This window comes from Suncus etruscus, chromosome 11, assembly GCF_024139225.1.
Source record: "Suncus etruscus isolate mSunEtr1 chromosome 11, mSunEtr1.pri.cur, whole genome shotgun sequence".
Taxonomy (NCBI): Eukaryota; Metazoa; Chordata; class Mammalia; order Eulipotyphla; family Soricidae; genus Suncus; species Suncus etruscus.
In genome coordinates, this window is record NC_064858.1 from 45,350,840 (window position 1) to 45,378,413 (window position 27,574).

Consider the following 27,574-nt stretch of genomic DNA (forward strand, 5'->3'; position numbering starts at 1 on the left):
TTAACTTTTAAAACAAATCTTTCCCACTTTTGATCAAACTCTTAATTTAACCGAATTACAATTTAAAGAATTAACTCCAAATACAATTTATCACAGTTTTCTGTGAGATTTTTTTTGATCTTCTTTGTCATAATCAAAGGCCACTTAGATCACTATTCAAGTTCACTTGTTCCAAATTCTACTCATAACTTCTATTTTGCTTGGTGGATTATGGTTGCAAATATACATTTGCAACTTTTGAAGTTAATGTCAGTGAATACCAATATCCAGGATGTTGTTAAAATAGTTTCCTATATTTTGACATATATTTAAAATTGGAGACCCCAAGACTAAAGTCAAACAAAATAAGAAAACATTTATGGAGTAAGCAACTCATTCACATCACTTCAGTTTTGGTCTGTAACTGAGTTTCAAATTTTCTGTTAATTCAACTGCAACAGTTTAGTTTCAAACTGCAGTGGAGTTTTATTACATATATGGTTACTTGATTATATAAAAGAGTCCATAAAATTTTTAACCAAGTTTAAGAATTTTAGATTCTAACTATGGGCTAAAACAATATAATTAAGTCATCAAATATTTAAACAATAAAAGAATTTAAAAACAATAAAACAATTTAAAATTCTGGACACTGAAAAGTTTTTATTTTATTTTAATTTTTAATCACAATTTTTTTCGATTGCCATTGCTGTGATATCCATCTTTTTGTATAGAATTTAAATAGGGGAATATGGGATGCATGCTGAGAACAAGGGTGGAGGGAGGACAACATTGGTGGTGGGAACACCCCTGATTCATTATCACTATGTACCTAAAATATTACTGTAAAGATCTGTAATCCACTTTGATTAAATTAAAAAAAGTAAAAAATAAAAAAGAATTCAGGCAAAGATATTCTAGATTTGAAATTGTTTGGAAAGATAAATAGAGGTGAGGGTTTGTGAAAGAATTTAGCAAGATTATTATAGGCATTTCACAAGGTATATTAGGGAATAAAGGAGGTTGGTAGAAATGCCCTAGAAGACAGATTTAGACATAGAAGGAAAATGTCTATGTTACCTCAAGTTTCATCTTTGGGGTAGCAAATTGGATGGTTGATGCAGGCATCTTTAGTTGGAAGAAATCCTTCATGAAAGGAAAGCGGGCACACGAACGGTACGAATATGAAAATATGAAATAATGAGACCACACAAAATACATTGTATGGGGACCTGCCGTCTACGATAGACTTGAGACAATTTTATTTTTCAGTCTCATGACATTTAAGCACAACTCGATATGACAGGTATTTCCACTAAAACAAAGGGGCAGAGAATCTTTAGGAGAAACAACAACAATGGTACCAGACCCTAGAATATACATATCAAAAACTAGCGGATACAAGTGAAAAAAAATCCCGGGCTAGTAAGGTTTTGCTACAAGTTGCAGCCTGCCGGAATAGTAAAATGCAAGAAAGATAGGAACTGTTTGCTTACCACCTAAAAGCTGAAAACAGAAAAACAGGTTGCAGGTAGCTGGCTGGACTCGTCTTTGAGTTGCAAATATACTTTTTTATTTTTTAATATTTTTTATTTAAAAACCTTGGTTACAAACATGATTTGTCGTTGGGTTTCAGTCATATCAGATGACACCCCTCATCACCAGTGCAACATTCCCATCACCAATGACCCAAATATCCTCCTCCCCTCCACACCCCTACCTGTACTCTAGGACAGGCTTTCACTTCCCTCATATATTCTCATTGTTAGGATAGTTCGTAATGTGGTTATTTCTCTAACTAAACTCATCACTCTTTGTGGTGAGATTCATGAGGTCGGCTATAATGTCCAGCCCTTCTCTCTTATGTCTCTGAAAATTGTTGAGAAATGTCTTTCATTTTTCTTAAAACCCATAGATGAGTGAGACCATTCTCCATCTTTCTCTTTCTCTCTGACTTATTTCACTCAGCATAATAGATTCCATGTACTGAAAAGGAAGTCAACAACTAGTTACACCAGCCCCCACTGCGGTAACTCCTGGAACTTAAAGGTCAGGTTTTGTAACCAGAATTCCTGTAATTTTCTATGCTTATACCTGCTTTCTGTATAATAACCCTTTTTGTTCTAAAAAGAAAGTTTATACCAACCCTAAGCTCATGTGATAACTTGTACTACCTCAGTTAATGTTATGCCCTTATAAGGAACTTGTACTACCTTAGAATGTCTCAGCGGATGTTATGCCCTTACTTATGTACTACCTTAGTGGATGCTATGCCTTTATAAGAAAATCATCCCTACCTCCCCGTCTCTCTCCCCTTATGGTATATAAGGATGAACAAAGAAAGTCACATGGTCCTTTGCCTCTGTACGTTTCTGAATAGGCACTGGACCCTGGCCTGCCAGAATAAAGAACCCACTTGAGCTTCTGCCTGAGTGACTGTCTTTTCATTTCTGTGCGTCGGAGCAGCATCTGGACTACTGAGACCTTACAGTACAACCATGTATAGGAAATATTTTATGACTTCATCTCTCCTGACGGGCTGCATAATATTCCATTGTGTATATGTACCACAGTTTCTTTAGCCCTTCATCTGTTGAAGAGCATCTTGGTTGTTTCCAGAGTCTTGCTATGCTAAATAGTGCTGCAATAAATATAGGTGTAAGGAAGGATTTTTGTATTGTATTTTTGTATTCCTAAGGTATATTCCTAGACTGGTATAGCTGGATCATATGGGAGCTCAACTTCCAGTTTTTGGAGGAATCTCCACATCACTCTCTAGAAAGGTTGAACTAGTTGACATTCCCACCAGCAGTGGATAAGAGTTCCTGTTTTCACCGCATCCCCACCAACACTGCTTGTTCTCATTCTTTGTGATGTGTGCCTGTCTGTGGTGTGAGGTGGTACCTCATAGTTGTTTTGATTTGCATCTCCCTGATGATTAGTGATGTGGAGCATTTTTTCATGTGCCTTTTGGCCATTTGTATTTCTTCCTAATCAAAGTGTCTGTCCATTTCTTCTCCCCATTTTTTGATGGGGTTAGATGTTTTTTTCTTGTAGAGTTCTGTCACAGCCCTCTATATTTTGGATATTAGCCCCTTATCTGATGGGTATTGGGTGAATAGTTTCTCCCAATCAGTGGGTGACTCTTGTAACCTGGGCACTATTTCCTTCGAGGTGCAGAAGCTTCTCAGCTTAATATATTACCATCTGTTAATCTCTGCTTTGACTTGCTTGGAGAGTGCAGTTTCCTCCCTTGACGATGCCTTTAGTCTCAATATCATGGAGTGTTATATCTACGTGTTGTTCTATATACCTTATGGTTTTAGGTCTGATATCAAGGTCTTTAATCCATTTGAATTTACCTTCGTACATGATGTTTAGCTGGGGGTCTAAATTCACATTTTTGCAAGTGGCTAGCCAGTTGTGCCAACACCACTTGTTGAAGAGGCTTTCTTTGCTCCATTTAGGACTTCTTGCTCCTTCATCAAAAATTAGATGATTGTATGTCTGGGGAGCATTCTCTGAGTACTCAAATCCATTCCACTGATCTGAGGATCTGTCTTATATTAAATACCAGGGCTGTTTTGATGACTATTGCATTTGTAATACAGTTTAAAGTTGGGGAACATAATTCCTCCCATATTCTTGTTCCCATTAATTGCTTTGGCTATTCAAGGGTGTTTATAGTTCCAAATTAATTTCAAAAGTGCCTGATCCACTACTTTGAAGGACTGCCATGGCTTATCTTTAGAGGGATTCCCATTAAATCTGTACAATACTTTGGGGAGTGTTGCCATTTTAATGATGTTAATCCTGCCAATTCATGAGCAGGGTATGTGTTTCCATTTCCGTGTGTCTTCTCTTATTTCTTGGAGCAGAGTTTTATAGTTTTCTTTGTATAGGTCCTCCACATCTTTAATCAAGTTGACTCCAAGATATTTGAGTTTGTGTGGCACTAATGTGAATGGGGTTGTTTTCTTAATGTCCATTTCTTCCCTATTATTACTGGTGTATAGAAAAGACATTGATTTTTGTGTGTTAATTTTTTAGCCTGCCAGTGGGGAACTTTAGCAGCTTTTGGTACTGAAATTACTCTGACTGTACATTAACTGAGGCTGAATTTTGGTCTGTAGTTTTGCAAGGAAGACAAAGCCAAATGATAAGAAAAGAGATATCACCATTTCATATTAACAGAAAATATAGCCAGTGATCCACGCGCAGTGTTTATGATTAATTTCAGCAATGGGCCTGCTGACTAAAGATTTCTTGGGGAAGATATCAGCTCACTGCAGCAGGAAAGCCAATAGACATGTCTGGTGGGCTAGCTTCCCCTATATAGAGACATCTATGCTGCATGCTTTGGCAGATGGTTTCATCTTTTATTATAACCAATTAATATTCATTGTCTCACCAGTTTTCTTATCCAGTCATCAGTTCTTATATAATAAGAATTATTTACATATTTGACTATATTGGTGCTCAAAAAAACTTCCAAGTGCAAGTATCTTTTAAAAAATGTTTTGAGACAGGCATTTTATATCTCTCACTCACCACTTCTTTAATAATAGTTGTTAGTGTAGTTCATTACAATACTGTGTTTTATTTTTCTTAAATTCCTTCCTTCCTTCATCCCTTCCTTCCTCCCTCCTTCCTTCCCTATTTTCCTCCTTTCTTTCCTCCCTCCCTCCCTTCTTTCCTTCCTTCCTCCTTTCCTTCCTTCCTCCTTTCCTTCCTTCCTTCCTTCCTTTCTTCCTTTTCTTTCCCCAGTGTTGCAAAGGTCTTACTCCTGATTCTAGGTTCAGGGAACCTCACAGCTGCTTGGGGAAATCACATAAGATGCCAAGAGTCAAAATCAAGTTTATCATGTGCAAAGAAAGCTACATCCCCACTGTATATCTCCCAAGCTTTGAATAAAATTTCTTAATATTTCAGAATCTAGAGTACTAAACTAACTATTACACAATGAAACCAGAATTTTTTTTTGTTTGTTTGTTTTTGGGCCACACCCGGCAGTGCTCAGGGGTTACTCCTGGCTGTCTGCTCAGAAATAGCTACTGGCAGGCACAGGGGACCATATGGGACACCGGGATTCGAGCCAACCATCTTTGGTCCTGGATCGGCTGCTTGCAAGGTAAACGCCACTGTGCTGTCTCTCTGGGCCCGAAACCGTTAATTTCATACTAGACTTTGATGTGAGCAAGATGGAAGACAGTGCAATCATGGGACAATTTAATATGTTGCTTTCAGTGCAATCACAGGACAATTTAATATGTTACTTTCAGAATAAAACATTTGTATTATATTTAGACTTGAAAGAGAATATATATATATATTCCTTTACATATAATATATATATTACACTTTTTTATTTGGGACCACAGCTGTTGTTTAACGGGGTAGGGCTCACTTTTTCCTAAATGCTTCCGGATCACTGCTGGCAGAGCTTGGGGAACCATATGGCTTGACAAAGATAGAACTTGGGCAATTTTCATTCAAAGCAAATGTGCTGCTCATTGTATTATTACTCTTCCCTAACTTGCTTTAATACTAATACAGGAAAGGAGTAATATCTGGGTTAGTGGTCTTCTTTCTTCATGCTTCATAAGCCACTTTGAACTGTTTCTTCTAAGTTCATTTATTATTCAAAGACATTTTATTCTTTTGTAATTTTTATATTACTTCTACTTAAAGGGCAGTACTATGACCAGGTCAAAGGGACTTAAAATGTACAGTTTTAATGCAGCCACCATGTCTGCATCCATCCAGCTCCATAGTTTCCATATATTCTTGAGGGAGACGTGAAAAAGTATGGGTAGATTGGCCATTTAGCCAAAAGCTAAGCAGCTTTAGCCAGCCATGTCCCTGCCCTACTAATGTTATGGCAGTCACACTCAACAACCACAATCACTGTTGTTCCAATGGCCCTGACTCACCACTCATCTCTGGCTCTTCAGAAACACTACTCTGGCCAGAAATTCCAAGTATGCCAACATTAGGTTTGACTACATTAGGCTATTTTTTTAGTGGGGGGGGGGGAGTGAATATATGGCATCCTTCCCCTGTTTTCTTGTACCTTGGATAGTGCTGGCAGCCAAAAAACACACCCACAAAAGCCACATTGCTTATAAATTCTGGACGGCATGGCAAGTGCAACAATTCCAATTTTATGTATTTCAAGTCTACATATGCTTAAAAGTAAAAAAAGAAAAATTACTCCAAGATTTTGTCATAAGAATTTTTCTATTCATGTCTAGTTTTGTATAAAGTGATGACACTCTAAAAACACCTTTTAATAGTCTATTACTAATGATGAATCCAGAAAAAACTTATTCATGGCAGATTATAGTGGTGATGACATAATCATTGTCCAAAAGGTAGCTAGACGTTGTGAGCTCATTAGACTTTTAGTTTGTGTCCAAATTTTTTAAATTTTTTTCTCTGGAAATGAAAAGATTTTACAGATGAGAAACTTTTTGGACCTGATTCAGTTGTACTCAAAGGTTTTATGCAGCCACTGGCATAGATAAAATACAAAAATTTGTCTAGAGATTGGCAAATAATAAATTACATCAATTAGGATTAGTGTTTTTGTGAGTATTTAAGTGTTTATAATTTATTAATGATTTATATTATATATAAATAATCAATATTTATTAAATATTTAAGTATTAAGTACTTTTGTGAGTATTAATTTGAAAGAAAGAATGAGAGAATGAATGAGAAAGATAAAAGAGAGACCAGGAGGAAGGTGAGGAAGAAAATGAGAGAGAAGAGAGATTCTTATCAATATAAAATATACAGCTATATTTTCTTGTATATGGCTGATATTCATATATGTAATCTCATTAAGAATTAGGACTTTTCATGTAGATTTTTGAGGGAAAACTTAGTATTTAAAAGGGAAATAACCCCTTGAATATTTCCAAATGTGTTGACAAGAATCTACTAATGGGGTCAAAGTGATAGCATAGTAGGTAAGGTTTTTGCCTTGCACATGGCTGACCAGGGTCTCATCCCCAACATCTCATCTGGTCCCTTAAGAGTGTCAGGAGTATTTTTTTTTGGGGGGGGGCACACCCTGTGACGCTCAGGGTTACTTCTTGTTGTGCGCTCAGAAATCGCTCCTGGCTCGGGAACCATATGGGATGCCGGAGATAGAACCAAGTTCCTTCCTGGATTGGCTGCACGCAGGCAAATGTCCTATGCTGTGCTATTCCTCCGGCCCCCAGAAGTAATTTCTGAGTGCTGAGCTAGGAGTAAACTCTGAGCAATATCTATAAAACCTTAAGCAAGTTAAGTATAAAATCACAAGATACATAAAGCAATGTATCCAAAAAGTACAAAAACAGAAAAGATAAATAGAAACATTTTATCACATTGAAATAATCTTTAAATTAAATAAGATTTATTTTTAAGTAAAAAGAAATCATGTGTTATCTAACTAATAAAAAGTCAAATAACAGCTGACTTCACAATAAAAAAGAAAAATATGTATATTTAACAATAAGCTAGAAATTGAACTTCCATATAATTCAGAAATACCACACCTAGTGATATGTCTCAGGGAAATAATCACACAATACAAACATGCCCTCTGCACTATTATATTTCACGCAGCACTATTTAAAATTGCTAGAATATGGAAACAACCTAGGTGCTTGAGAACTGATTAGTGGCTAACAAAACTGTGGTGTGTCTAAACAATGGAATACTATGCATTATATAGAAAAAAAATTAAGTCATGAAACTTGCCTATATATGGATGGACATGGAGAATATTATGCTAAGTGAAATTAGTCAGCAGGAAAAATATAGACATAGAATAATCTCACTCATTTGTGGGATACAAAAATAATAAAAAAAAGATAGTAAATAACAATATTCAGAGAAAATAGAATTAAGTGTCAAGAGCATAGTTAGAGTAGAGAAGGATCTTCTAGGATAATAATAGATGGAACTAAACACTATGGACAAGAACTTGGTGCTAAAAGGGAAGAAAGTGACAAGACACACAAAAAATAAAAAGTTGGAGAAACGTTTATGATAGATGATAGATGATAAAGAAAAAACATGTTGATTTAATATTAAAAAAAACATTTATGTCCTTAGGAGCCTCATGGTTCTATAATTATTAGAGAGCATATCCCTAGGACCCTGAGAATCATTAGGTTTATTTTCTGGCAACTTAGAAGCATCACTGGGATAACCAAATGGCCTCAGTAATATTGCGCAGAGTAGAACCACATTGTTGGGCCAAAGAACTAAAACTTCTAGCCTAGTTTGCCAAGTATTGTGATCAGGAGGGGTCCTTATGACCAAGGAACCATTGTTAGGTGCCCCTCAAAATATTAATTACAAAATTTAAAGCAAAAATACTTAATGAGAATTATCTATACATAACACATGCAATAATAATAATATTATCATAAAAATAGACTATTGAGAACTATAGATTTTAAATATAAATGTCTATATATAATGTATATTATATTTATAAATACATATAAATATAAATGTATAAACATAAATGTTGAGATAGTTCACATAGTTTTTTTCTCCTCTTTGACTTTGCTTGAGCCATACTACTTCCTTTGCACACCAAAATTTCACTTATTTTTCAAAAATTAAACCAGTTGATTCTGGGGCCGAGTCCCAAAAATTTGCACGTAACCTAGAGCCCTGCACTTAATTCATAGAATTTAATACATTATTCCAATTTATTATGACTACTTTACATAGCAATCCTTAGCTAGGCACCTCAAGAGAAGACAGTATATCTTATAGTTCTTTGCAGTTGTCGCAACAACTATAGATATGTATACTTTCTGATATTCTTAAAATGTTTATTGAATAAAAAGTTGTTCTCTAAAGGAATTAATAAGTAATATAATTCATTTTATTTATTTATTTATTTGGCTTTTGGCCACACCCTGTGATGCTCAGGAGTTACTCCTGGCTATGTGCTCAGAAATTGCTCCTGGCTTGGGAAACTATATGGGACACCAAGGGATTGAACCATGGATCATCCTAGACTAGCTAGGGCAAAGCAGATGCCTTACCACTTGTGCCACTGCTCCAATCTGAATATAATTAATTTTAAAGAAAAGAAATTAGTTGAAGAAAAACTTCTAGAAAATAAACTGTTTAATAATATTAAATTTGGTTTGTATAATAATAGTAGGGGAAAAATAGAAAAACTGTAAAATATGCAATTGAGGTATAAGAAGAAATCTTAGTGACATTAGATAAATAACCACAAATCATAGATTAGACTCTGATTTCATGGTGATAAAACAAAAAAATTTTCCCAAAACTTTTAAATGTACACTTATACATAAAATGCTAACTTCTAGCACTTTTGTTTCAAAAAGATTCTGACTATGCAAGCTATGCTTGCCAATACTTTAACATGTTATAGCAGGCTTATTGGCAAGTCATTGATTTATTTTTATAAATTAACATGCATTGCTTCAGTGATATCTTCTGTGTAAATTTTCTATCTTCTGTATTTATTGAAATTTTACTAACATCTGGAATCAATAAGGTGGTTGCTTAGGAAATGATTTCAATATATGGGTTTTTTTTTTTTTGAGGATTTGGTTTGCTTGGAATTCCAGTTTTATTACTTACACATGTTGTCACTCTATTTAAAATTCAAAACTAAACATTGACTAACTTCTTTCCCAATCTTGAAGAAATGTTGCTTCTACTACATAAAGTAACATGAAAATTGGAATGAGCTATGTCCAATTACTTTAACAGATAATTTAGTCTCCTGAGAGATAATTTTGATGTAATCATGTTAATTCATTCACTTCACAGATGACTTTCTGGTATTATAAACTTTAATGACAAATGATAACTATGACAATTAAAGTTTTTAAGACCTGACAAAAGAGTAATGTTATTGTAAACATAGAAGACATATCTTTACTCAAAGGCTCTTGGTACTTGGAACCAGAAAAAATACTTTCTTCAATAATTTAAGCTTATCATCTCTCAAACGATGAAAAGAAAAAACAGGAATGAGTCTATTTCATTTTATTGTTAGCTAGAGAAAAAAAGGAGGTTCAGACAGGATACAAATCTTTTTATAAAATTCTTTATATCTTTTGACTTCCAGGGTGAGTTTAAAAGACTACTCAAGCATATACTGTAAATTCAAGGTTTTCAAGAATGCTACCTAAAATTATTTACAATTTAACCAAGTTAAGAAGCCCATTCAAGGAGTTGAAAAACTAATGTGGTTGTTGTTAGTTGAGCCTTCTGTGTTGCCTTTCAGGCTAACTGAGCTTGGTAGATTACTATATAATAGTCTCATTAGATTTCTTGTGAACCTACTGGGGTGTCACTTCGATGTGCCATGCTATTTTTATTTTTATTTTGAGCTTGATAAAACGCCTGTCAGGAAGTTGGCAGTTTCTGGTGTTTTTGTTGTTTTTTTTTTTTTGTTTGTTTGTTTTCAGGCCACATCTGGCGATGCTCAGGGGTTACTCCTGGCTCTGTATCCAGAAATCGCTCCTGGCAGGTTCAGGGGGCCGTATGGAATGCTAGGGATTGAACCCGGATTTGCCAGGTACAAGGCAAACCACACTATATGCAGTGCTGTGGCTCCAGCCTTTGGTGTATTATTTTCTACACAAAGTAGACTTATTCATTTATTTTCTCTTCATGGAATTGATAACATTTTGTTATTTTAATGTAAGGCCTTTTATACAATTTTAGACAGATTACAAAATACAATGAATACCTATCAAAATTGTAAATAAAGTCTAACTTTTCACTTTATTTTTTTTGTCTTGTTTTGTTTTTTTTTTTTTAGATTTTTTTTATTTAAACAACTTTATTACATACATGATTTTATTTGGGTTTCAGTCATGTAAAGAACACCACCCATCACCAGTGCAACATTCCCATCACCAATGTCCCAAATCTCCCTCCTCCCCACCCAACCCCGGCATGTACTCTAGACAGGCTTTCTATTTTCCTCGTTGTTCTCATTATTAGGATAGTTCAAAACATAGTTATTTCCCTAACTAAACTCACTCCTGTTTGCGGTGAGCTTCATGAGGTGAGCTGTAACTTCCAGCTCTTTTCTCTTTTGTGTCTGAGAATTATTATTGCAAGAATGTCTTTCATTTTTCTTAAAACCCATAGATGAGGGAGACCATTCTGCGTCTTTCTCTTTCTCTCTGACTTATTTCACTCAGCATAATAGATTCCATGTAAGAATATTCTTGAGATGAGATTCTTTGTTTTCATTATTAGATTAGTACCATTATTCCTTACCAAAAATTTACAGAGAAAGAAAATGAAACTACACAAAGAGAACTTAAGAGCACTTACTTTTTTTGCAAAAGACTTTTTCTGTGTTGGATTCACACAAACTTTGATGAAATGATATTATGTAATAAGTACCCACAGTCATTAAAAATACTTATCATTTGTGAAAAGAATTTACAGTGTAGCAAATAATGTGCACTTAAAGAACATTTGAGTAGATAGTACTTTCATAGAAAATTTAACAATAAAGATACATAGTTTGACATTTTACCCCACATGTGTTTAAACTATGAGAAAGTAAACTTGTGAATTTTCTTGTGAATTTTTCCTTTGGGTTTGCCAATAAAGAAACGATATAATTATTTCCAGATTTGTGTGGTTAGATTTTTTGTGTGTGTGCATGTGATTGTATATATGTGAATGCATGAGCTCATGCTAAATGCTAAATGAGCTATCATTTTGGAATACTCATTCTTATTTGCCACTGTGCCTAATGTCAGAGTAATAATGTTGCAGTATACCTTTAGCACAATCTTCCTGAACAATTTTTTAAATTATATCTTTAGTTAAACATGTGATTACAAACATGATTATAGTTGGGTTTCAGTCATAAGAAAATCCCTCTTTACCAGTGCAACATTCCTACTACCAATGGCCCCATCTTCCTCCCTCCTTCCCCAACCCCTGCTTGTATTCAGGACAGGCATGGTTTTTTGTTATTTAATTACAAGGCTAAATAGAATCTCCAGCATCCACAAAGTTTCTTTTAAATAGGTACGGATTGATTTCATTTTCCTGTGATTGAACAGGCTAGTCTTTATACCTTCATTGCAGAAATATAATTCTGAATATTGATTATTACCCTCAGTCTCCGAAGTCACAGCCATTCCTTTTGTAAACACAGCTTTAGTGAGACAATTCTCATTTTATTCTGTTGAGATCTTTTCTTAAACGCTTGGAATTCCTACCTAGGTTCAAAAGATTCTATATAGAAACTTAGAAATCATCTTGGCTATTTAGTATTGCTGAGGATTCAGATTAATCTTGCACATTAATAATGTTAATTTTTGGTCATTTAAAAGTGAAAACTTCATTTTATAAGCAATCAAGAAGTTACAAATAATATTCACTGATTAATTATATTTCTATATGAAATTATAAATATTTAACATTCAATATATTTTATAAAACTAGTTATTGAAGATTGAAACTAGTAGTCATTGTGTTTCCCTCCTACATAATATTTTGCATTTAATCATTTTAAAGAACCAGTGTGAGGGGCTGGCAGTTCGATACCCAGGCGTCACATATGGTCCCCACAAGCCAGGGGCAATTTCTGAGCACTTAGCCAGGAGTAACCCCTAAGCATCAAACAGGTGTGGCCCGAAAAACCAAAAAAAAAAAAAAAAAGAAGAAGAAAAAAAGAAAAAAAGAAAAAGAACCAGTGTGAATAGAATAATTTGATATGAATTAATGTAATTATTTCAAACTAATTAATAAATGTTCTTAAAAGAAATATCTGTGTGCAATCTTCATCAGGAATCATCTACTAAAATTTTAAAATTACTCATAGATTTATTGTGGTGTATTTTATTATTTTATTGTAGTTTATGTTATTAAAAATACCAAACTACTAAATAATATAAAATACTAAGTTTCAAACTGACAACTGTTATGGATCAAATTGTATTTATTCACATTCTTTTATTGAATTAGAATCTTTGCTTTTGTAAATAAGTTTTTGAAATAAGTTAAAATAAACCTTTAATGTGAGTTTCTTTCCTTCTTTCCTTCCTTCCTTCTTTCTTTCTCTCTTTCTTCTTCCTTCCTTCCTTCCTTCCTTCTCTCTTTCTCTCTCTTTTTCTTTCTTTCTCTCTTTTTCTTTCTTTCATTCTATCTCTCCTTCCTTCCTTCCTTCCTTCTTTCCTTCCTTCCTTCCTTCCTTCCTTCCTTCCTTCCTTCCTTCCTTCCTTCCTTCCTTCCTTCCTTCCTTCCTTCCTTCCTTCCTTCCTTCCTTCCTTCCTTCCTTCCTTCCTTCCTTCCTTCCTTCCTTCCTTCCTTCTTTTGCGCCACACCAGGTGATACTCAGGGGTTACTTCTGGCTATGCACTTAGAAATTGCTCCTAGCGTGGGGGACCATATGGTATGCCAGGGGATCAACCTGCAATCTGTCCTAGGTTAGCGCATGCAAGGCAAACACCCTACTGCTTGCACCAACACTCTAGCCCCTAATGTGAGTTTCTATATAATTCTACATAAAAACAAAAATGTCAATGTATTTTATACAAAAGGATAATGTGGGGCCTGGAGAGATAGTACAGCGCGTTTGCCTTGCAAGCAGCCGATCCAGGACCAAAGGTGGTTGGTTCAAATCCTGGTGTCCCATATGGTCCCCCGTGCCTGCCAGGAGCTATTTCTGAGCAGACAGCCAGGAGTAACCCCTGAGCACCGCCGGGTATGACCCAAAAACCAAAAAAAAAAAAAAAAAAAAAAAGGATAATGTGAAAATATAGCAAGACTATAATTTGTGTTTACAATCCAAGTTCACACATCTCAGCAGAAACCATATTGATTTGAGGATTTGAGCCTTCAAATCTATGAGAAAGGGACAGGATAAAAATGGCACAGGAACTAATGTGCCAACTGTGCTCATTCTCAGCACCTCAGACAGTCTCCTGAGTACTGCCAGTGACCACTCATGTGTACAGAGCCAGAAATAGGCCCTGAGCATTGCTTGATGTGGCAAATATCTCCCCCTCAAGTTTCTTCTTTTTTATGTTATCTAACTTATTAGATAATAAACCCATTAAGGTTTGCCCACCTGAATTGGCAGTTATAAAACATCTGTAATCATGAAAGGTATTTAAACACACAATGACTAGAAGTTAATTCAAAATCAACTTGTAATGAATCCTATGAATCCACAATGATTCTAGGTGTTTCTGGTGATACCCACACATTGCATTTCTTGGCAAACAGTCACCAGTGGAAATAGTTTATAATGCCCTGTGTTAACCTACCTGTTTTATTGTATAGTTATAACAACTCCAGCAAATGTATCTGACAAGGATTTTATTATATTTTATTTTTTGTTTTTGTGCCAAAACTAGTAGTGCTCAGAGATTACTCTCAGCTCTGTGCTCAGTGATCAATCATAGACAGGCTCAAGGTATCATATATGGTGCCAAAGAGTAACCTTTGGTCACATGCAAGGCAAGCACTTTATCCTAAAGGCTGTATCATCACTCTACCCTGGATACTTGTTTTTTAATAGTTAACACATAGAGGAGTGTACTTAATAGTAAATCTGAAATGAATGCTAGAATTATTGTTTAGAGTTCCCTAGATTTGAAACAGGAGAAATTAAAGTGGTAATTTAAATGGTTAATTTGACAATATATTTTTAAAATAGGAAGACAAGATCTACTAAGAATATGTAAAGAAAAAATTATGAGATATAGATATAGGAAATTTTTGGATGGTTATCTTTTGCACATTTTAAGAAAGTAGCGTGTAAAGTATCTAATGGGGCATTAGATATTCACAACAGGCCACTAACTTCCCAAGGTGAATGTGTTCTAGGATTGTAGCAATAGTAGAGCAGGTAGGGCATTTTCCTTGCATGTGGCTAACCTGGATTTAATTCTTGGCACTACATATGGTCCCCAGAGTGACTCCAGGAGTGACCGTTGAGCTCAGACCTTGGATGTGGTTAGCTGGATACTCAGGAATCTGATCATTGCTGTATGTGGTTCAAAAACCAATGGCGTTTCTACTTCTCACTTGCAAGCCAGATTTAACCGCTAAATAGTCAAACATTCTTCACTGCCTTAGAGTATCAGGTACAAAACCCTGCTATCATTTCAACACTTACCTCCACACTCTATTCCATGTTTCACTCTCTTTAATACCCACTTTTCAATGTTTTCTGCACACTTACCTTTCTTCTAACATTTGCGTCATTTAAGAACTCATGAACTTATTCCATGAACATATTCCAATAGCATTCCATATAACTATATACAGCATTGAATCTTTTAAGGATTAAAAATATATGAGAAATGCTATTAATGCAGATGTACATATTTTCTTTCATTCCTTCCAAAAAAATCTTCCATTTTATTTTATTTAGTTATTTTGGGAAGCAAAACCATCACTATGGAAGGAAATGAGAGACGTGTGAGAGAGCAAAAAAGTAAGATGCATGTTTGTTACAGATGTTTCCATAAAGTGAGAAGTCTTTATAAATTGCTTCACCTCTCTAATTCTCCAACTTGGGCCTCTCAGAGGAAATGCCTGGATGGTACAGAACAGGTAAAGGCTGCTCTGGGCACCTACACAGGAAACATACTCCAAATGTTAGGGAATGTTAGGCCAGTATCTCTGCAGAGGAGAGAACACAGAAAGGACAGTAAAAAGATTTTTGTTTGTTTGTTTTTTTGGAGGTCACACCCGGCAGCGCTCAGGGGCCCCAAGGATATATTTTTTAAGACAAACCGCTGAAGGCCCTCAAGTCAAAGGGACTTGGAGAGCCAAGCCTGGGGTAGGCACACTATTTATACATTTTCAGCCTGCATATTCAAGTCACATCTCCATATTCCTTCAAGGAATATATAAGCAAAGCAATGTTAGATTGAGCCATGCATGTCTTTAAGAGCCCTGTTTTCTTGTTGTCCTCTGTTCCCTGCCCTCCCAAGATGGAGTGAAGGGGGTTTCTTAATTTCATTCTGGATGTTGGAAGGGCCTTTTTTCTTTTTTTAAATGAATCTTTATTTAAACACCATAATTACAGCATTGTAGTTGGGTTTCAGTCATAAAAAGAATAGCCCCCTTGTTTTCTTTTTGTTTTCTTTGCTTCAGATCTGAAATGTATAATGGTACCACTCTGGTTCACAGTGAAAGTATCGATATTGCATCCAAGGCACACGGAAGAGAAAGGAGTTTATGTGTGTATGTGTATCAAGATTCGAGAGAAGATCCAGGAACTATAATAAACAGTAGTGAGTGAAACATAAATTACTTTGAAGTATGATCTGGTATATGTGTAAATGTATTTGCTATGTATATATGTTCCTACATATATATCACCATGAACGTTTTTTGTTTTTGTTTTTTTGTTTTTTGGGCCACACCCAGTGACACTCGGGGGTTACTCCTGGCTATGCGCTCAGAAATCACTCCTGGCTTGGGGGACCATATGGGACGCCTGGGGATTAAACTGCAGTCCATCCTAGGTTAGTGCCTGCAAAACAAATGCATTGCCGCTTGTGCCACCACTCCGGCCCCCAGCACAAACATATTTTTTAAAAAAAGATAAAGGGAGGAAAGAAGGAAAAAATCAGGAAAGGAAAGAATGACAAAAGTTCTTGGAGTTGAAAATGTATTAAAGAAACAATCTGTAACCTTACTTCGACTTTTTTATCAGGAATCATAATTGTATCCTATTATTTTACCAAGAACTTGTCTGTTTAAATTCTTAGCATGGTGGGTAACTATCTCAAAAAAAAAAATGCTTACTTTACTGGTTGACTTTGTAACTAGAAAATTCTTTCCTAGCTAGAGTTAAATATGGCTCTTTTTAAATTTCAACCATATGTGTAGCAGTTTTATACTGTAGCCTCCTGGGATACATTTTATCCCTTTCATGTGGCAAGTTTTCAAATACTTAACATTGTTTTATTTCTCTCAACTTATGTGTAGATTTCCTGACCTTTTTTTTTTATAATTTTCTTTATGTTATTTAAAGTCTTAAAAATTACTTTTTTAATCTAAATTAATTTTTTCCATCAACATTAAAAATATTCAAATGATATTAATTAGTTTTTTCTCCAACCTCAGATAAATTTAATGGGAAAATAAATAGGTAGGCAGATTTAAACTTTATAGTTTCTCGTTGGGAAATCATATCATAAAAAATCATATCAAAAAAGTTTTTGAGAACCTTAGGAGCAGAACAACATGATTAAATATTCTTAATCTTGTATTTCACAAAAGTATATGTTTTAGGGCCTGGAGAGATAGCACAGTGGTGTTTGCCTTGCAAGCAGCCAATCCAGGACCCAACATGGTTGGTTCGAATCCCGGTGTCCCATATGGTCCCCCGTGCCTGCCAGGAGCTATTTCTGAGCAGACAGTCAGGAGTAACCATGGTGTACCCCCAAGTGTGACCCAAAAACCAAAAAGAAAAAGTATATGTTTTATGTTTTTCAGGATTTCTCAAGAACTTTTCTGAAAAACATTAATGTACTATTGTGTATGAGATATTTATTTATTGTCTATTACTAATACAATTATATGTAAAGAGAATATTACATTATTAATTATAATTAATTAAATTATGTTATTATTCATAAGTTATAGGTATATATTTCAAGTATTTGTTTTTCTTATGCATTTTAAATAAAAAGGGAAACCATAGTGTAAGAAAATGTTTACATATATTTGGCTGAAATATGAAAATAATTATTAGCATGCACCTTTTATTAATATATGTTCTCAAATTCTATGAGAAGTGGTCTTTATAAATAGTTTAATTTCACTCAGTGGTATTATTCATAAAATGTATTGTTTGCTCTTCACGATTTATAAATTATTCAATCAGTCACTCTTTTTATTTAAAAAATCATTGACACACATAGAATTTAACAAATTTCAATTCAAGTGAGTGAGTTCCAGGTGTTTATGTAAAATAACATTAAGATCATGTCAAAATATGTTAGAGTAAATGCAAAGTTAGGATTAATTTAATTGGTCAAATGCAATGTACTATATCTAAACACAAGTAATACTATTAAATTAAATATGACTTGTATTATTTGTTATTAAATTATATTTTCTTATTATGAAGTACTTGACACACTTTATTATTGAACTAAATACCAATTTTTATCTACAAGAGCTACATTGTAATTGGAATTTAAACATTTCTTTATAAAGTAATAACTTCTTTTTATTTTCTTCAGTTTCTCAATTTCATATAGGAATTTTATACTGAAATATAGTATCTGCATGAACAGATTTTGAGCATGCTGAAATAAGTATGTTTTATTGAATAGCAATGCAATTGCATTATTTGGTATTATCATACAGTAAAAATAACTATCTTTGAGTTGAACTTCTTTAACTCTGTGTCTATTCACTTATTAAAGAAAAGCAAACTGTAGAGTATAGTCTCACAGCATATTTGAGTGGAGAAAAATAAATGCACAAGTGAAATGACTAAAAACAATTAGAAATGTAATTTTTGTCTTAAACGTATAAGTGATAATCAATGTTTGTGTTATAAAATTGGCTTGTTACTCAATTTTAGATTGTTGACATATGATTAAATAATAATAGCCTGAAGAAGTTTGAAACAAGTCATTAAATCCATTGCGATTGGTGGTTTGATTTCATTTCCATCTAGACGGAGATAACTGAGATGAGGTCCATAGATGAAGGTATCTTTTTCTGCAGGCGACATTGGGGGAGTTGGACAAATAACAGAGACATTCAAATCTGTGGAGACAAAGAGAGCATGAATAAGCGGATTGAAATTCAAGTGACTGGACAAAGGAGAGTGCACATGTTGTCTTGCAAGAAGCAGAGTCTAGTTCAATTCTTGGCACCACATATCGTCCTCCAATTCCCACCAGGAAAGACTTCTAGAACAGAGCCAAAAATAATCCCTGTGTACCACTGAGTATGTCTCCTAAATAAAAGCAAACAAACCCACCCTAAATTCCAAGATAGTAGGAGTGAAAAAATCAATATTCTAGAACAACAATTTTATTGTATTAGGCTAATGAACTGGTCTATTAAAGCATAAGATGTCTCATTTGTCTAGGCTGAATATTTACTTGTCTTGAAAGTACTTGAAAACTGCAACAGCTGTATAATAAACACACTATAATAGGTTATGGTTAGTGCAAAGGATTATAAAGGACATAATACTTAGAAATCTGGCATAGGTGGTGAGATTGTTGGTGGTGGGAATGTTGCAAAGGTGAAAGGGGTGTTCCTTTTATGACTGAAGCCCAACTGCAAACATGTTTGTAATTTTGAAGGATAAAGTACCATTAAAATTATTAGAAATATTTAGAAATCTGATATAAAGGTGTATCATATATTTTACTTATCTTCTAGTACTGCAGTTATTCTAAGACATACTAATATTACTATAGTAGCAAATAACAATTTTCATTCTGTTCTCCGTAGGGGTGCTTAGGAGACCTCAGTGCCCCCACCTGGCTATTTGCAACCAAATGGGCATATTGCTTAAGATTTGGACCTGAGGATACTGTGCTGCTTGGGGTCTCTGGTGCCTGGATTTACCAGGCCCACTCCTGTTTTGACCAGAACGCCACTCCTAATGGTGTTATAAGCCTCTGGGTCTGTGTGCAGCAATGCTCAAGAAATCTTTGAATGTCAGGGGATTCAAACTGGGCCAACTACATGTAATACATGTTCTTTAACACTTATACTCTATCCTGTGAAACAGATTTTTTGATAGAATTGGATGCAATAGTGAAATATCGTCACTGGAAGAATAGGTAGGTTCATGACCTATGAATAGATAGAAAATACACAAAAAATTAGACTTCTGTTGGTGACAAAAACCTGAACCCACAAAACAAAACCTCACAATATTTTAAACTCATGTTTTACGATAGGTTTTTAAGTACATTAAATATAAATTTCTTACACAATGTTTGCAGAGAGCAACCATAAATTAAATGTGTTTAATTTAAAAAGGAATATCTGTGAAGAAATCAATTACATTTCAAGTGAATTCAAATGAAAAAAAAAAAACAGCTTTTTCTAATGGTTAGAACATGGAAAATCATGCATCTGACTTGGATCAGAGACCTCAGTGCTTAAGAGGATTTAGAATATAGGACATGTAAAACACTCAAAACTGAAAAATGTGTTTGTCTACAACCATGTATGCATATATTATGAATATAATAAATCCCCTTTAAAATTGTTTTGAACTAAAGATGTTAGCTATTTCTCCTTGTTTGGAAGTCAGATTAGTAGTGTTCAGGATTTACTCTTAATTCTGTACTCAGGAATAAATTTTCTATGTGTTCAGGGAACCATATGTGGTATGGGAGAATAAACCCAGGTCAGCCATATAGAAGAGAAGGACAGTAACCTCTGTTCTATCTATTATCACCAGAGGTCTTCCTTTGAAGACCTTGAATTAGGTAATGATCCTCTGTGTTCTTTTGGTACATCAAGATTCATATATTATTGATGATTTGTATGGTTAGAAAAAAAGTGCTTTTCCCTCTCTGGTATTTTTTTTAACCAATTTGTATATTTGGTTTTCTAAAGTAATGCTTCAATGCTTTAATGGTTTAACCATTTCATGTTGATAGACTTTTGTTGTTGTTGTTAAACATATCTTGTCACCTTAACATCACATAGTCTTAATCAGGAGCTAAAGAGATAGCACAGCAGATAGTTGTTCTTTCCTAGCATGCAAATGACCTTGGTTTGATCCCTGACAAATTATAGCCCCTTGAGTCTTATTAAGAGTGATCCTTTCGGTCAGAGACACGAGCAAGGTCATGTGTGACTCCCAAACCAATTGGAACAATCTTCATCAGGCATTGCTATTAACAATCCTAGGTTTTATGATAATAGTGGAACCATGGGTAATTAAATGTTTACCAGCTATTTTAGCTAGTAGCACACTTTAACCTCATGCTATATCTGTTTTAGATTTCTTATCTATTTGAGAGAGTGTATCTTTGATATATGTCTCCTTCTTATTATCTTCATGTCTTTATCAATGCATGAGGGAATAAATGGGTTATAGTGTATAGGATTCTAACATTATCATAATTAATTTTGGTGATTCATAATGTACCCAGAAGTAAATTTTTGCCAAATTGAAGACCTCTTCAGTTGTTCATAATGCATAAATATGTACTTTCATCATTTCCGTGAGAAAGGCTTATGACCATGCAAATTCTGAGAACTCTCCATATAAAAATGCTTTCTGGAAAACCACTATATTCACAAATAGATTATGTGATCAGAAGAACTAAGTACTTTAACAGTTACTGAAACATAGTATAATCTAATGTCAGCCAATATTTTTAGCCAGAGAATTTGTTACATTTATTTTCTTGGAATACAGAAATAAGCATATTTGTTAAACATGTTAAGAAAAAATAGACTAAAATTTATTTGTTGGCATTAAATTTTTTCTATGGATAATTTTTATAATGTAGATAGGCACTTTTAAATAGATAATTCTTATGTCTTATATTCTGTTGGTTGAGGAAAAGAATTCTGCGATGTGCTAGCTCAGTAAAGCCCATTTATAAAATGAGAATTCGTGAATTTTTATAATATTCGTCAGTCCTTGAACAAAATATTTTCAGTGAGTTGAGATTCAACTTATTTTTCTTCAGAAATTAGCCCAAAATATCATTAAAGTCTTGGATAATTAATCCTTATGGTCCTGCACTAAGAGCAGTGATAACTATTGTGAAGTACTCCCCCCCCCCCAATGCCCAAAGTTAGTTTTACCTGGATGGTCAGACCCGCCCACACCTGGGATGAGCCGGGGTATCTTGAATAAAGAATAAAGTTGGGCTGTGGGGTAGGGTGGGGAAATAGAGGCAGAGAGCCAGAAGAGAAGCAGCAGAGAAGAAGCTGCTTGGAATAAGCTGAGCATAGAAGCCATATGAGGAAAAGCATATGGTGGTTAGGGCCATAGAATAAAGCAAGCTGACTCCAAAGAAACTCTAACTGACTGCCTGTCAAATTATTTTGCACTACCCTTCTCCAGATCCGCTGGCGGAAGGGGTAAAGGCTTCGTACTGAGAAAGGCCTCACCCCACCATACAGATTCATTAGACTTTTTATATTAATTAAAACAACAAGGAGAACCCAAGACCTCAGTGATGGTGAGTGCCCACTGTGCCTTAACTCTTTGGTGGGGAAATCTCAGCTTTTTTGAGCTGGAGTGAGAATGGAGAGCCAGATTGTTGGAGCATGTGGCACCTGTTCTGAACATGGCAGAGATCTCTTCAGGCAGGAAAAGAGCAGATAGTGAAGGGGGGAGAGCTGAAAATTTGGAGCACTCCCCCCCTTCCCCAGAGGCCTACGTGCCTCTTCTGAGGACTCTGGCCTCCCAATCGCAGAAATTTATAGCGGTCACTGATTAGAAAAATAAAAGTTAGGAAAAAAATCTTCAGTGATGACAAACTGGCAGCAAAATGATGACCAGCAGCCCCCAACCTGGATTCAGGCTCAGAAGACCACAGCGGCTCTAAGCTCCCAGATGTGCAGAGGCAGAGATGACCACTTCCTTAGAGTTACAGCAGGAGCGCTCCCTGCAGGCAGGGTCAGTACAGCCAGCTGAACTGCCTCGAAAGGCAGTGGTCCCAGCCTGGGATGGCACACAGGACCTAAGGTTTCATGGAACTAAAGCCGCAGCTCAGCTGGCACACCCTTGGAAGGCAACTGAGAACACAAGCCCAGTGAAGGAAGACCAACAAAGGAGAAGCTGATTTTCAAAACCTCCAGCACCTTAACTGGTGGTTCAGGTTAATTTCTTGACCCTATCTGCCTAAGGTCAAAATGTATTTTATCTTTCTGGATCTTACTTTTTGTTGTAAGCCCCACTGCAAACAGAAAAATTTGTGTCTTACTTTAGTGCTTTGATATTTGTTTGTACAATTCTGGGAAAATGCATGTTAGAGTTTTGAAAATTACCAGCTATCCTAATGAATGTTTTCCAATTGCTATGATTTGTTTGTTTGTTTGTTTTGGACCATACCAGGTGATGCTCAGGGGTTACTCCTGGCTATGTGCTCGGAATCGCTCCTGGCTTGGGGGACTATGTAGAACAGCAGGGATCGAACCCAAGTCCATCTTGGGTCAGCCGCTTGCAAGGCAAACGCCCTACCACTGTGCCCCCATTGCTATGATGTTTTACTGTGTTTCTTATGTAGCAGCTTACTTTCAAACTGCAGTATCTGCGAAAATGTTTTTGTGATTTTGTTTAGAGAAGTATGGAAATAAACTTGGATGTTCTAGACTTATTAATAGTGCTTGGTGTAATGGTGCTAAGAATTTCAAATTATAAATGTATCTGCAGAAAAGTTCTTATGCTTATACTCAAGGAAGTCTAGGGAAAAAAATTGTGACATGTAAAAGATATGGAAAAGGCTGCTTATTTGAGAGGAATTGTATACAATATAAACTTTGATGCTTTGTGTTATATTAGATTTTCCACCTTTGGCTAAAAACAGGAAAACAAAAGTTTTGTAACTTTTCTAATTTTTTTTAATGCAAAGAAGATGAAAATATGAGGTACTCTTCCTCCACTCTATCTTAAAGGTCAGACCCGCTAAAGTGGGCAGGGGTATCTTGAATAAAGAATAATAAAGTTTGGCTGGAGGGGCAGGGTGGGGAAACAGAGGCAGAGAGCCAGAGGAGAGGCAGCAGAGAAGAAGCTGCTTGGTATAAGCTGAGCATAGAAGCCATGTGAGGAAAAGCATATGATTGTTAGGGCTGTGGAATAAAGCAAGCTGAATGTAAAATTATTTTTTACTACTACCCATCTCCAGATCTTCTGGCGGAAGGGGTAAAGGCTGATGCCTGCTGAGAAAGGCCTAACCCTACCCCGTGGAGTTATTAAATCATATATATTAATTTAAAACAACAAACTAGCGTTAAGTGGTAATTCCAACCTCAGATTTAATGAATCAGAAACTCTGGGGAAAGCTCGGTGTTTAAGGCACTTACCTTGCATTCAGCTGAACCTGGTTGAACCACTGGCATCAAATATGGTTCCCTGAATACAACCAAGTGTAATCCCTGAGCACAGAATCAGGAGTAAATCCCTCAGCATTGGTAGATACAGCCCAGTTGACCCCAAAACAAAAGAAAAAAAAAAAAGAAATTCTGGTGTTGGAGACCTCGGTGACTCTGGTGTACATTAAGGTAATGTCTGAAAATAAATGATAAAAATATTCAAGAAAATCCTTTGAACAGCACTAAAATAGCAGTGGAGGGAGAATAAAACTAGTATTGTGTAAATTTTGCAAAACTTAAGACATGGAGTCAGAATGATAGCACAGTAGTTAGGGCATTTGTCTTGCATGTAGCCCACACAGGTTCAATATCCAGCATCCCATATGGCCTCTGAGTCTGCCAGGGGTAATTTCTAAAAGCAGAGCCAGAAAAAGCTCTGTTGTTGAGGGGCATGCTCCATAAACACACAAAACAAACTTCTTAAAACACACCAGTGTATGTGTCCAACTATTGAACTTTTCTACCACCCTTCTAAATATTATGATACTTAAATTTTCAGAAGTACCACTGACAATATATGTACAGTCACCTAAAATTAACTTTACAAATCAGGTTTTCTCACTGTTTTGTTTCTTTTTTCAGTAAAAGGAGATGAAGAACTCATGTTATCTCAGATAATAACTCTGTAGGTGACTTAAGGCCAACTTCCAACTTGCAATTTAAGAATTGAAATTCCTGTCTCCTAGAGGCTGTGATTGGAAGTGAAACTAAAATAAATAAATAAAAATCCTACACAAACCCACATCAATTGAAATCAACAATAAACACAAGTACTATTTTTATAGAAGATCTAGGATAAGTTTGATAACCCTAAGAATTATCGTCAAATAAACACCTGGAGTATAACTTACTTTTAATTTTGTTGTGATCAAGATGAAGATGCTGAAGGTGAGCACTGATTCGGGGAACCATTGTGAGTTGATTGTGAGACAGTTGAAGCTCTAGAATGGATGATACATCAAACCCTCTGGAAGGGAGACCTGAATCTGATAGTTTGTTATGGTTGAGCCTCAGGAAGGCCACCTTAGGTATTACATTGAAATAATTTTCTGGTATTCCTTCAATCGAATTGTTATCTAAAAAGAGTTGCATAGTGTTCGCTGGTAATCTTGGGGGCATATTCTTTAAGGAGTTCTTGGCCATATTAAGCTGCATGAGATTCTTGAGACCTTTGAAGGTATCTCTTTGGAAGGCATTGTCAAATAGTTTATTGTGCTGCAAGTCAAGGAGGGTCAAATTCTCCAGGTTGCTGAAGGTTCCCTGAGGAATTCTTGAGACTTTGTTTCTTGCTAATTGTAATTGTTCTAAACTTCTTGGTAAAGGAGCAGGAACTTCTTCTAGTGAATTATCTTCCAGAAACAAGAAAAGCAACCTTTTCAGCTGACTTAGGGCTCCCTTTTCAATCCCATAGTTAGTTATTTTATTTTTATTTAGATTTATCCATCTCAGCTGGGTGGCATTCTCAAAAGGCTTCTCAGGAATTGTCTCTATCAAGTTGTTCTCAATATAAAGATACCGGATTCTCGAGGGAATAGCAGGGATTTCTTTAAGACCTCTATTTTCACAGTACAAAGCTGTCGGGAAATTTGGGGGACAGAAACATTCCCTGGGACAATCAAAGTCATGTTCATTGAAATCCTCTGGATCATTTATGTCATACACTTGTCTCACACTTCGAGTCCATACGGAATTCATCACAAATAACCCCCAGAAGATGAAACAGATGCTCACTGCCATTATAGTACCTGTAGTAAAGGATACAACTTTGAGGTGCTTTAATGTCTTTAACCAGATAATTTATACATCAAAAAGATGATCAACTAAGTCTCCTCAAGGAAGTAAGCACTTGCCAACAATTTTGAAGATACATAATGATCAATAACCATTTCCTTAGCAGGCACCACTTGCAAATTGTTTTTGCAAACACTGTAGCTGACTCACCAATGTGCAGCTTCTGGTTTAAACCCAATTATAATAAAAACTAAGAAGTGGAAAGTCAATTTCAGAAGCTCTAAATGCTTTTCCATTTCTGGCTGTTTGATGCAAGTAAATTCATCCAAAATTATACCATATAAAAAGAACATGTAAAAGTCATCTTTAAAAATTCCAATTTAAAGCTTATGTTATTCCCAAGAAATGGATTTGTGTTTTTATTTGTATTCCTAAATAATAAGAACATTTGATCAGATTCCCTAACTCTTTGGCCCTTGAAACAAAGAAAATAAAAGGTAAAAAGATTATTTTAATAGTTGTGAAGGAAGGATTTAAGAGCTGAAATAATTGTGTGTGATTCATATCTTGTTGGTTGCTCAACTTCTCAGGTAAGTTTTATTTTGGGGTAAGGGGAAATATTTCTGAAGTAAATAGAGAATAAAATTTTTAATTAAGAAATTTGAATGTTGAACTTTATAGACCACAATTTGTTAATGAATATGTTGAATTAAGATTATATTATGATTGAAATTAAAACAAAGCAGAATAAAGATATAGAGTAGAGCCTCAAATAACTGTTAATAAAACTGTAACAAATAAGTTTGTCTTTACTAATATGTGAAACACTTAAAATACATTAATTCTTCTTATTAAATATCAACAAGCTTATAGGCATAATAAAGAGAAAATAATTAGCATATATAAAATAACATTCTGTAGTATGTACATTTAATTTAAATGATGGATTATAATGAATAGATAAATGCTACTGATTCCATAGGAAAAGAGAACATCAGTGTCATTTAATAGTATTTCAAATTTGTCACAAAATTGAAGAAAATGACAAATGTTGAGCATCTCCTGCAAGCTGTCAATTTTTCTACAATTGTAGAATTCTGCTCTGGTCATCTTCCAATAGAGACACATTAAATCTTTTTTTTTTCTTTTTTAAGAATAGGAATCTGCTTTAGTTTTTGAAGCTACAAACTTGCTTCTGATGAATCAGTATTTTGATATCCTTTGAGTTTTTAAAAGTAAAATACCATTTACCTTGCTGTCCAGAAATGTATCCTTGAGTCCTGTAGCTGGATCTGAATTTGTTATGAATCAGCTGAAAACTATTTTAAAGAATCTTCAATTGAAATAATTTGATATTTTATGTGGTCAAGAATCCTCTGAGAAGAAGAAATATCTCCTCTGACCAGTTACTCTGAACACTTTTTTTTTTTGATCTATTGTTTCTCCTTTGACAGAGTTTTAGGAAACTGCTTACCTCAGTCTTCCTGAATCTTCTTCCTTTCTGAAGCACCACTGTTATGTTTTTAAGGAACCTTCCTAATATATATGCACCCGTGGTTTCAATTTTAACCCCTTCTACAACCACAATACCTTAAAACTTAACAGTGAAGCACAGAATGGTTTAAGAACCTACAACAAAAATGTAGGACAATTTTTACTCTGAAATCTGAGTTACCATAATGCTTTCTAATGATCTAATCAGTTGTCTCTAAGCTGATCTGATAAGTTATAAAAACAGGTCATTCAACATTAAGGAAAAGAA

At 35.0% G+C, this 27,574-nt stretch overlaps 1 protein-coding gene across 1 annotated transcript; it reads right to left on the bottom strand.

Annotated features, from left to right (window-relative positions):
- Nucleotides 1–18,528: 18,528 nt before the first annotated feature.
- Nucleotides 18,529–27,297, bottom strand: KERA (keratocan). Its single transcript, XM_049783731.1, has 3 exons — nt 27,287–27,297; nt 24,933–25,826; nt 18,529–18,759 (listed from the first exon to the last, which is right to left on the bottom strand). The coding sequence occupies exons 2-3, from the start codon at nt 25,816–25,818 to the stop codon at nt 18,587–18,589; spliced, it is 1,059 nt and encodes a 352-aa protein (XP_049639688.1). The 5' UTR covers nt 25,819–25,826; nt 27,287–27,297; the 3' UTR covers nt 18,529–18,586.
- Nucleotides 27,298–27,574: the final 277 nt, after the last annotated feature.